This window comes from Hirundo rustica, chromosome 19 (assembly GCF_015227805.2).
Source record: "Hirundo rustica isolate bHirRus1 chromosome 19, bHirRus1.pri.v3, whole genome shotgun sequence".
Lineage (NCBI taxonomy): Eukaryota > Metazoa > Chordata > Aves > Passeriformes > Hirundinidae > Hirundo > Hirundo rustica.
Window position 1 is genome coordinate 7,858,168 of NC_053468.1, and position 12,213 is coordinate 7,870,380.

General features: G+C 55.7%; 1 protein-coding gene across 2 annotated transcripts in view; it reads right to left on the reverse strand.

Annotated features, from left to right (window-relative positions):
* The window catches only part of STX1A (syntaxin 1A), a 69,815-nt gene that overhangs the window by 43,237 nt on the left and 14,365 nt on the right, over nt 1–12,213 (reverse strand). For both annotated transcript variants that reach the window (XR_005703578.2, XM_040082200.2), the window contains exons 2-3: nt 11,747–11,824; nt 10,508–10,607 (exon numbers count right to left, since the gene is read on the reverse strand). Coding sequence is in view for 1 of the 2 variants with exons in the window: in XM_040082200.2 (XP_039938134.1) it covers nt 10,508–10,607; nt 11,747–11,824 (178 nt within the window). In the remaining variant the exon portion in view is untranslated. The remainder of the gene's footprint in view (nt 1–10,507; nt 10,608–11,746; nt 11,825–12,213) is intronic.

A 12,213-nucleotide genomic window follows, 5' to 3' on the forward strand; every position in this document is an offset into this window, starting at 1 on the left:
GAGGCAAAGATGCAGAAGGGATGGATGGATGGATGGATGGATGGATGGATGGATGGATGGATGGATGGATGGATGGATGGCATCCTGTTGGTCTCTAAAGGAGAAGTTTAGATTACATATTAAGAAGAAATTCTTCCCTGTGAAGGTGGTGGCACACAGGTTGCCCAGAGCAGCTGTGGCTGCCCCATCCCTGGAAATGACCCAGGCCAGGTTGGACAGGGCTTGCAGCAACCTGGTTTAGTAGAATTTGTCCCCTCCCATGGCAGGGGGTGGAATGAGATGGGCTTTAAGGTCTCTTCCAACCCAACTCATTCTGCGAATCCAAAATTTCATGCACTTCCAAACCTATTACTGTGGGGGCTGAGAGCACTACAGAGGTGCTCTCTGTGAGAAGACCCTCACCAGGAGCTGCCCCTTTGCAGGGCACAGCCAGTGCCAAATGGCTGCAGAACAGACACTGCTGGCCAAAGCTGAGACCATCAGTGGCAGTGCCTCAGATAAAGGCTACAAAACAAAGTCCAACAGCAGCTGCGAGAGAGAAACGAGAACATGTGAGAGAAAAAGCCCTGCAGACCCTGAGGCCAGTGCAGAAGGAGGGGCTGGAGGTGCTCCAGGCACCAGAGCAGGGCTTTTCCCTGCAGCCCGTGATGAGAGCCGTGGTGAGGCAGGATGTCCCCCTGCAGGCATGGAGGATGCCACACAAGAGCACGAGAATGTGTCCTTAAGGAAGCTGCGACTTCACAGAGAGCCCAATCTGGAGCAGGCTCTCTCTTGTCTGTGGACTGAAGCTCTAACTGTGGCCCCAACACCCAGAACCATTGCCCACTCACACCGTCCCCAGCCCTTACCATTCAAGACCTTCAAAGTACCCACACAAGCTGCTATTCAACCCAAAGCTCTCTGAGCAGACAGCCTCAGCCTCACCAGGACCTGAGAAAAGCTAGAAAGAGTTCACATTCACGGTGGGGAAGAAGCCAGGAGACAGACACTGCTCTGGGCTGTGGAACATGCATGAAGCCAAGCCCTAAATCCTCTCACTCCCTCACTCCCTTTGCCAACAGCTCGAGCCGAGCACGGGGGAGGGGGACAACCCAGGAGACAGCAAAGGAGCCTGACAAGGGGAAACAAAAATAAATCCCAAGTCCTGATTGAGTTTTTGAGCAGCTCATGACACCAAATACTGCCCAGCTCAGGAAACAGGAGGTCCAAGTGGTACTCAGGAACGTCCCACAGATGTCCAGGCCATGTGCTCGCGTGTGGGCGGCCGGGCTGGTGAACACCAGTGTGCCAGCCCTGCCAGTGGGACTCCAAGCCCTTGGATGGCAGGCAGGAAGCTCTGGGCAGTCAGCAAGGATCAGCCTGCAGGGGTTGAGCCGGCAGCTGCCGGAGCAGCAACCGCTCTCCGAATCAGCAGCTCCCAGGCACTTCCAGGAGGCACAGCCCTTCCAACCAGCTCTCTGCAGGGCTTCCAGTAACAGCAAATGGGCAGCAGTGCCCCCACGGTGATTAATCATCTTCCTGGGACGCAGGCAATCGTTATTTGCCACCCCTCCGTGCAGCCGGCGCTGCACCCACGCGCCAGCGCAGCCTCGCAGCTGGCGGCACCCTTGGATCAGCGGCGGGCGCGGGAGGAGCGCGGTGGGCAGGGACCCCGGAGAGAGGGGGCTGGAGCCTCACGCACGACGTGGGCGGTGCTGCGAGGCTACGAAATACCGGGATTTTTGGGGGGCGGTTCAAGGGGAGCCGGGAGATATTTGCCGCGCGAGTGTTTTCCCCTAAAACAAGCGCTGAGAAGATTCAGAACGACGGCCGAACGCTCGATTACCGCAGTGGTTCCGTCAAACGTGCGGCTGCACTGCGCGAACCGTCTCTAAAAGGGAACAGGATTATCATGGAGTCATTTAGGCTGGAGCAGCCCTCCAAGAGCGTGGAGTTCAATTGTTAACCCAGCACTGCCACCACTAACCATATCCCCAAGAGCCACATCCACACATCTCTTAAATCTCTCCAGAGGTGCTGCCTCCACCACTGCCCTTCACAGCCTATTCCATTGCCTGACCACACTTTCTGTGAATAAATTTTCTCCAATCTTGCTACATCCTTTCAGGGAGTTGCAGAGAGCAAGGAGGTCCCTCCTAAGCCTCTTTTTTCTCCAGGCTGAGCTCTGTTTTTAGCACTGGGTAGAACACTGGATGCAGAACCACGCGCTGCACAGCCATGGGACAGCATGGACTGGACATCCTATTGCAGGTGTCTTTGTTTTGTCACTATTCAGAAGGAGAAAGGTCCCATCTATCTCAAGAACATTCCAGAAGCACTGTAGGTTTGGCCTGAACTCGAAGCAGCTGTAGCCCCACTCCTGAAGGAGCACAGTCAGCTTTGCAGAGGGTAGGGAGGGCAGATGGGCACAGTGCCACGTTTGCCCTGGGCTGAGGCAGAACAGCTCATTTCACCAGTTCCTGCCAATTCCCGGCCTGACCCCCTCAGATTCTGGTCACTCGTCCCTAAGCTGGTTTTGTGAGGAGTTCTGCTCTGCATTGGTCAGTCAGGGATGGGACAGGCACCATTCCCACCCTGGTGTCAGACCCACTCTCCAGCTCCTGGTTGCTGCCCAGGACTGTCAGGGCTCCAGGAGTGTCTTGGAGTTGGCCTCATCACCATCCAACCTGTTCTCCCAGCGGGCTGTCCAGTCTCCCACTGGGTATCCTGGCTGTCCACACCTCAATTCCTCTCCCAGTTTCTCCTCAATCTTATCACTTGATGCTGGCAAACCGTGGACAGCCAAACTGACCACAGCACCTGCAGCTTTCACACCAGAGCACCCCACCACCAATCCAGAGAGCTCTCATTCCTGATGGACACAGCCCAGACACGACACAACTCAAGGGCTAAGAGGAGCCATTTCTGGCAGGCTCCAGCCCTGTCCAACATGAGGTCTCCCACACTGCAGCCAGGGTCTACCCTCCTGGGCACCTGGCCACCCACCTCACCAGCCCAGACAAAGGTGCCCACGCACCCACAGGTGCTCAGCAATGTCCCACCCCTCCACCAGACCCAACCCACATGTGCTCCTCTGTGCTCCTGTAATCCCCTCATGTTGTGGCTCCTTTCTCTCCTTCCTCCCTCTTTGTAGCCTCCCTGGATGGAAATACTCAGGCTTCAGGAGAGGGCCAACAGAGCCACTGTGCAGCCAGCTCGGCTCACCCATCCACCCACGTGGAGCCCAGCCAGGGCTGGAAACCACAGCGGGAGTGGGACCAAATTCACACACACACAAGATGAACCAGCGGGGAGAGACAAGGGTGCCACAGGGAGCAGGGCTCAGGGCAGTGATGGCCTTGTGTCCCCTCACCCCCAGGGCTCCTTGCCTCCCTCTCTATCCCAAGCCACCCAGCACACAGAACAGCAGGGACTGAGTGTCCTGGGTGACACTGCTGCCAGTCACACAAAGCCAAGGAGCCACAGGTGCCTCCTGCACTGAGATGGGAGCAGCAGCACCTCCAGCAGTAAGGATGGGCTCCTGCTCCACAGTCTCCTCCTCAGAGCCCATCACACAACAGGCTCTGGGGTGCAACAGGGAGCACAGCCCAAAGGAGATAAAGTTTTCCAGCTGCAGCAACAACACAGGTTCCAGGAGTGCCACTAACCCTTTGGGCTAAATTAAGCCCAAAATAATTACAGGGCAGCAGATTCTGATTCTGTTTTTTCATGTTGCCATGAACCAGGCTCCAGTGAACTGCTATTAACTCTGCACTCAGTGTGGTGGATCACCCAGCGCTGCTCAGGGTGATGGAGCAGACAATGGATGCCGGTGATCATGGAGCTGGGGTATGCAGGAGAGCCGCACGGGAAAAGGGAATCTCACCTGGGATAACACATTAAGGGGAAAGAAAGAGCCGTGGGGGCACAGGAAGAGACGACAGAGATGTCCCAGGTTCCCTCACTGCAGTGTTGGGATGATGCATAGAAAATCCTTGCGTCCTGTTCCTGTGCGCAGCACCCACGGGCACAACACGGCTGCCAGAGCCTCACACAGGTGGTGGCAAAGGGAAGGTGAGGAACAGCATGAGCATTCCTGCTTCCATGACCTGGGCATCCCTGGCACCCGTGGCCTGAGCACACCCACGACCACGCTCGCCCCGTTCTGCCTGCACCCCATGGCACCCACCGGAGCAGTGCCAGGAGGAACTGGGCTGGCTTAGAGCTGAAGGGTGGCATTTTGCCAGCTTGTTCCCAAAGACCATGGGGAGGGCTGGAGGGATCGCTCCCTGGACAGCTGTGTCCACAAGCTGGCACACGGCCGAGTCCCTGCTGGCACACCGTCACCATGACCTGCCAGCCTCGCTCTGCCCACGTCCCTCAAACACGCACTGCCTGCGGCTGCCCAAGCACTGCACCCACCACCCAAACACAGGAAACCCCAGCCCAGCCCACACAGACAGACCCCAGCTTCCACAGGGAAAACGAAGGGCAACCCAGCCTGAAAAGCTTAAGGAGCACTGACCAGCAGCTAGGTCAGAAGTCCTGGAGATTTTATACCCTGGGGTACCCCACCTCTTTGAAACCACAGCTATGGCAGGTGCTGGGGCCTGGGAAGGCTGGGGTTGTGCAAAGCCTACAAAAAACACCTGAGCTGCTGCAGTGACCTGGCAGGAGGAAGCCAGAAGGACAAACAGTTCTTCAAGCAAAATATATTTGTTCCTGGGCTGACGTTGGTATGTAAATCGATCATGAACAGACTCAGGCTGGAAATGAGAAGACTGCTGGAGGGTATGTCCTAGAGCGGCCCTTCAACAAGGATCACTGGCAGGAGAAACAAAACTCCTCCAAGACGGAGCTGGAGCAGTGTGTGCAAGGGTGACAAAAGTATCTGTGTGACACAGGGACAGGATGAAGCCACCCAAGGCAACCCAAGCACAGTGTGGCACTGCCATACGGGCCAAGGGCAGCATTAGCACCACGCTGCTAGGAATGGCCAGGCCAAGAGAGGTATTGGAGACAGTTCAGGAGATCCTGGCCCCCCCAGTGGGCAGAGGAACCCCCATCCCTGCACCAAACACCCCTCCAGTCTCTACATCACACACCAGGTTTGGTGTAAGGGCAGCCACAGCTGCACTGACCATGGGCTAAAGACAGGCTGAGGACACGTTCCCTTAGGGACCTGCCTGCAGGAGGGAGAAGCAGGATTCTGAGAGCCACAGGGGCACATGGCACCTGCTCCTGCTGTCCCCACGAGTGCCTGCTCTGCTGTGGCTTTGCTGCCACACCATGGCCTTCCCACCCCACTGAGGCTGCTGGTGAGGACCATGACATCCACCAGCTGCACTGCTGTGTCCTCCAGCCTCAGTCCCACACCAGGAGCTGCGGGAAACAACCAGAATCATCCAGCCTCACTGGGCCACTCATGATTTTATGTCCATCAAAGCTACTCCACATCCTGATATCCAACTAGGCCAAGGGCAAAGTCTTGCACCTGAGTCAGGGCAATCGCCAGTGCCAGCACAGACTGGGGAAAGGCTGGAGAGATGAAGGGATGGATGGATGGAGAACACCCTACAGAGAAGAACTGGAGGATTCTGCTGGGTGACAAATGGGACTTGATCCAGCCATGGGCACTGGCAGCACAGAAAGCCAGGTGTCTCCTGGGCTCATCCTCAGCAGTGGGGGCAGCAGGGGAGGGAGGGGATGTTCTCCCTCTGCTCTGCTCTCCTGAGACTCCCTGGAGCTGCCTCCAGCTCTGGGGTCCCAGCACAGGACAGTGGTGCAAAACTGAGGGTGGAGCCAGGTTGGACATGGGGAAATAATGTCAGACCGTGATGGGCTGGCACAGGGTGCCCAGAGCAGCTGTGGTTGCCCCATCCCTGGAAGTGTTCAAGGCCAGGCTGGATGGGGCTTACAGCAGCCTGGTCTAGAGGAAGGTGTCCCTGCCCACGGCAGGGGGTTGGAATGAGAAGAGCTTTAAGGTCCCTTCCAGTCCAAGCCACTGTGTGAATGTACCTCTGCTTCAGGCCAGACTGTCTGGGCAGGGGCAGCTCCCAGCTCCATTACGGCTGCAGATGAAGGATGAGAGCAGAAGATGAATAGAGAGGATATGCTGCATTTGCTTTCTGTGTCCAGGATGTGTCCAGACACCTTTTCCCAGGTCCCTTGCTCTGCTGGGGCTACACTTGCTTCATCCTCAAACTGTGATGAAGTCTGGGCTGTCTCTGATTTCCCATCCAAGGGAGGCTAGGAGAGGGGGAAGGAGCAAAGAGAAGACAGGGGAACAGTGTCACACTCACTTGTCCTCTCCACTGCTCCTCCTAAAGGAGCATCACAGTCCTGAGCCTGCAGCCTCCAACGCAGCATACTGCAACTCCTGGTCTCCAAGAAAACCTCCCTGCCCTGGTGGGACCAGGCACCAGAGGAAAACAGCCCCAGAAAACCACTGCACAGTGGTAAGTGGAGCTGAGAGGGCACAGAAAGCCATGTCTGAGGGGTACAGCTCCAGCAGGAACCAGCCCCAGCCTTGTTCCTCCAGCAGCAACAGAGCAGCAGCTCCTTGGAGCACACTGGGCTTCCCGCCGGGACACACTCCCAAAGGACCTGCTGAGGGGTCAGGTTGTGCTTACAGGAGAGCACAGAGCCAGCTCAGATGGGTCCAGCCAGCACCTCAGCACCCAAAGAGCTCCAAATTGTCGTTTTTTACACAGGCCAGTGCTACCTCAACAGAATCAGACAGAAGTGAGCAGCTACAGCTTGTCTCCTTGCCTACCTGACACAGCTCTCCACCAGAAAATGGTCCGCTAGGAATAACAGGGGCCACTCTCCAAGGAACTCCCAGCAGCCAGAAAGACTGAACAAAGTCACCAGTGTGCCCTGGTGTCAAACGCCATCACCCTGAGCTTGCACAGCTAAAATTATGAAGCTGGAAGTCAAGTATCCATGGAAGTGGACCTCCCCTTCTGTCCTGTCCTGGTGCAGCTGGAATGGACCCACTTTCAGGTGTGAAATATTCATTGGATCACCCGAAGCCTGGGAGATGGGCTGAGCTGACAGGCTGAGAGACACAACTTGGGATCTGAAGATTTCTGCTCCCAGAGGCAATTCATCGAGCAAACAGCCTTCGTTACACAACGCAGCGCTGGAGAGCCAGGGAGCACGGCCACCGGAGGGATGCAGTGCTCCGAGAAGAGGAACAGCAGAGAGACCCTTCCTGACCACTCCAGCAAAACAACGTGATTTCATTCCCTGACAGCTGCAGTGCCGCCCAAAGCCACCTCCTCTGGGATGTGACCTGGACCAAAGGAGCAAGTAGGAGCAGCCGATTCCAGCACCAGGAGCAACAACACTCACTGGGAAGGATTTTAGGAATGGGTTTACCAGGAGCTGTGACTCAAATCTGGAGCCTCACAGCCCCAACCCAAGCAGGAGCACAGCCCCTGAGGTTTTGCAAGCCCACCCCAGTCCCACCATGACGCTGCCCAGCTGCGTGGGGAGACCCTCCCGGTGCCCCTGCAGCCAGCTCCGAACCTGCCGGAGCCGTGGGCTGTCACCTCACTGCCTCAGCGACAAAGCCAGCCAGCTGCCCACCCACTGCGCTCCAAAATGAGCCCAGGCAGCAGCGGCAAGCCAGATCCAAACACAGCCTGTGGAGCCAGAAGAGGGATCAGCAGGAAGGGAGGGATGAGCCCTTCCATGAGACACGGGTCCTGCACCTCCGCACACCAGGCAGGTGGGTAAATCCAGGTCTCACACACACACTGGACCTCACCTTCTCCTGCAAACAAAGAACACCAAGGGCTTGCATCTGCCACTCAAAAGGCAGATTCCAGCGGGACTCTGCCCATGGAGTCCCTCTCTCCTATCACTGACCCTGAGAAAGCAGCTTTTCACCAGCAGCCACTACACACCTCTCCATCCATCCATCCATCCTTCCCACTCAGCATTCCAACAGCAATGCCAACCACTGCCCATACACTTCCCAGACTACCAGCCCAGCTCTGTCCCAGTGTAAAGCCCCACTCCAAAGTCCTCCAGCTCCAGGAGGGACTTGCTGGTGGTGTTTAAGGAGTTTGTATCTCTGATGGAGAAGCTACACCCACACCAAACCAAGCTGCACAGCACATGTGACTCCAGACAAGGACGAGAAGTCCGTGACATTCTCTTGTTTCCTGGAGGAACATTTCTCGTTTCCTGGAGGAACATTCCCCATCATCTTGCAGTGAAGGTTCCACATGACGCTAAAGTACTTGGGGATCATTAAGAAATAAGCAAGGTGTTGTTCCAGAGGGGACAAGCAGCATCCCAAATCCCTGCAGAGAGAACATCTTGCCCTGATGGCCATCCCAGGTGTCACTCCTTGCCACGCTGAACAGCAATCCCCAGGGAGCACATCTCAAAATTAGCCTCTCACAACCTACCTTTTAGTGTCCTTTGACTCCATCCCCTTCCAATGCCTCATGGGAACTTGTTTCTGAATTTCCAAATTAATCTCAATAAATTCACAGCCCTGGGTTACAAACAGCCTTTGCATTAATGAGCAGGTTCTCTGTGGGTTCAGGAGCACAGGAGGATGGAGGTGAGGCTGCCAGCACAGACAATGACCTGGCAGAGCAGGTCCAGAGGTGGCCACCAAAATGGTCCAAGGGCTGGGACAAGGGGCAGTGGGGTCAGGCTGCACATGGAGAATAAATGTCAGACTAAGAGGGTGGTGAGGGGCTGATAAAGGCTGCCCAGAGAAGTTGTGACTGCCCCATCCCTGGAAGTGTTCAGGGGCTCATTGGGCAGGGCTTGGAGCAAGGGGTCCACTGGTCTAGATTTAAGGTGTCCTGGATGATCTTTGAAGGTCCCTTCCAACCCAAAGCACTCTGTGATTCTGAGTCTGTCCACTGCTGAGCCCTGCCACACCTCCTGAACACACCACAGTGCCACAAATCACTAATTTCAGATGAATGTGTGGGCTCCTCTCTTCCTGTCCAAACAATTCTCGGAATGACAAACTGAATTCTCTACAATACCAAGGCAAAGTAACATTGTAAAACAAAACCAGAAGCACTTCCAATGTCCTGGATGCCTCTGAAAGTCATGGGAATATCACCACATCCTGTTCACTGCAGATCTTAGACTTTAAAATAGATTATTATGCTTTTAGGCCATGAGTGCCCTTTGCAGCCCCAAGTGGACCCCATGCCGCTGCAGCAGCCAGGAGCACAGCAGCTCTTCTCTGAACACCCCCAAACAGGAACACTGCAACATCTCACAGTGAAAGCACAAGAGCCTGGAGGATGACTGAGCAATAGCCTGAGACATGTGAATTCCCTTGAGAAAATCCCTTGCTTCCAGGCTTGGCCAAGGAAATTTTAGCTGAGGAGCAGCTGCCAGGAGAGGGGAGCCAGCAACAATTTAGGAAGGGCCAGTCCTTTCAAGTAATTACAATATCTACTGATTTGACACGGGGCTGGATGCAGGGCAGTGCGTGTGTGGGCACCCTCCTGGGACCTCTAGGCACAATTCCACAGACATGGAATTGCACTGGGTAAATGAGAAGCGGATGGGAAGAAGGCAGATGACCAGAGAGAGACCTGGTCTCAGCTTTCCAGCCTCTAAGCACAGGGGCACGAGCAGCGCTCAGCCCATGGAAGCAACACCTTTGCCAAAATGAGGGCTGGCAGTGGCCCAGAGGCATCCTGCAGGGTCAGCACCCAGTGACACCACGATGGAGGTGGGGAAAGCAGAGCACCTGGGCTCAGTGTTACACTGAAGGTGCAGCTTGGGGCAGCAGAGCTGTTCCGCTGCTGCCCCTCAGCAGGAAAGCCTGGGCAGGGTCCAGCCCCACTCCACAGCTCAGCCCTTGGACCCACCCGCTCCACAATCGGGGCTTTGCAGACACTGAAGCTGGAAAACCTCTGCCGACCTCAGCACCCCCACAGCTGGCTCCTCTGGGAGAGCACTGCTCCCACCTGGGAGCAGGGGACCACAGCATTCACAGCTCTAATCTGCCAGACACCCCGGACACCCAAATGTTGCCACCTCTTGGGTGCTCAAATCCCTAGCTCCAGCTCCTGGCAGCAAAACTCTTCTCTGGAAGACAAGGCTGGGGAAGAAAGAGGTCTGGAAGGGATGGGATCTTTGACCAGCCAGCAACAAATTGTCCCCAGGACAGAGCTGCAAGGTCCCAACTGCCCACCTCTGGCTCAAAGAGGAGCTGTAACATTTCTGAGCCCAGAATTTGGTGTGTTCTGCCTTATTCACGGACTTTTCCAGGCAGGCCAGGGCAAGACAACAGCCAACCACCACAAAAACAGCCACTTGCTCTTCCTGGCCTTCACACTGCCCAACCTTTCAGAAACCCCCCTCTGGCAGCCTCACTGGACTCTTGCCAACTCTCCAGGTCTTAAAGCCACCAGGTAAGTCCAAGCCCTCCCTCACCATCCAGCCACGGCCACCTGCAGGCACTGGGGATGGTGCCTGGCTCCAGCCACCCCCTCAGCGCCCACAGGACACACGGAGCTCACGGCTCACTCACTTTCATCAGGGTTGGGTGAAGCCAGAATGGCGCTGTGCTTCCTTTTCACTTCTTCCACATTCTCCGAAATTTTATCAATGAAGCCTCGAATTTCTTCCACCTGTGAAGTGAGACAAGAAGACAGGTGCTCTGTGACCGACCTGGACTTTTGGAAAGTGAAGGGATTATTATACCCTATCCCAAAGCAACAATGACATGTCTGAACCACAGCAAACATCCTCCTGGATAAATATTTTCCAGCTTGAAACTATAGCACCACTGTGGAATCGCCTTCTCCATCTCAGCAGCCAGTTCTGAGTCACAGCAGTGTAATACAGACTGCATCTCCTGTATTCTTTGTGATACACTGAGAAACTTTGGGGATTTATATAAATCAGCATCAGATTGATTCCCAGACTCTGGCTTCTGGCAGAACATTGCTGAGACTGCACAAGCCAGGCTGGTAGCAGCTCAGTCCCCCACGGCTCCTTGCTCAATAAAAAGCTCCAGAAACTCCCAACCTGATCCTCACCCTCCATTCCAGGGAGGCCACATCTTCCAAAAGATCCATTCTGGCATTTCCCCTGCACTTCTGTGCTACAGGAAGACACCAGCATCCCCCAAGAGGGGAAACCTCTCCTGTGTTCTCTGCCTGCCAGGCTGCTTACCCTCTAACTCAGTCTTCTCCTTCGGCTCACACCACTCCTGTGCTCATCTTTCTCCACCTGCACATCAGATTTATCCCAGTTCCCACTCCATTGCCTGCACAGATCCATTTTAACACCCCCCACACACATGCCATGCTAAGGGTGTGCTAAAAATCCGCAAGCAGATCTTACAGCCACCCACATGCCAGAAGACAACCTCTTGTTTGGGAACGGGAGGCACAAAATTAAATCAGTCCCATGCAGAGACTGCTGCTCTGCAGAGGTGCTCCGGGGAAAGGCCTGAGAGGTAGCTGTGTGTGAGGCTTTCCTGCTCCCATCACCTGGGAAACAGCCTCACCGGGCTCTGGAGGAGCAGGGGGAGCAGGAAAACATTCACAGGGCAGCACAGCCTCAGGCCTGCAGGGAAGCCAGGTTCCTGATGTTCAGCACTCAGCACAACCCTGAGCATCAGCTGAGCAGCACCAGCCAGGGCAGGACCTTCCTGCCCACCCCCAGTGGCTGCAGGAAGCCTGGACCCTCCACAACCCTCCCTGGTGCCAGCAGAAAGGTCTGAACCAGCTTCAAAGCCACACTGCAGGAACAAACCTCTCACCTGCTCAAAGAACTCGTCCATGAAACGATCCCGGTCCACACTGACGGTGACTTCATCATCATCATCACTGTCCTTTGCCTGCAACAACAGAGAGAGAGAGAGAGGCATCAATGAGTGCTTGCTGCAGAGGTCACGGCTCTATTTCAGGAGCTCCTACGAGGCACCTTCCCCTTCTCCTGTGCTCACTTGCTCCAAGGAGCTGGGGCAAACGCTAGCCAGAGCGTGGAACACCCCGGGCACTGCTACTCCAAGCCCCCAGGACTCTGAGAGAGCAGAGAACAAACACATCCAGCAGTGAGGGACGGCCAAAACACCACGGCAGGGCCTCGGCAGCGAGCATGGGACACAGCTAAGGACACCCCACATGCAGCTTCAGGGGCACCCTCAGCCCTGTGTGAGCACACCGGCTCTGCAAGGAGCAGGAATGGGAAACGCCATGGATTCCACCACGGGGAACCAGGGCTGCT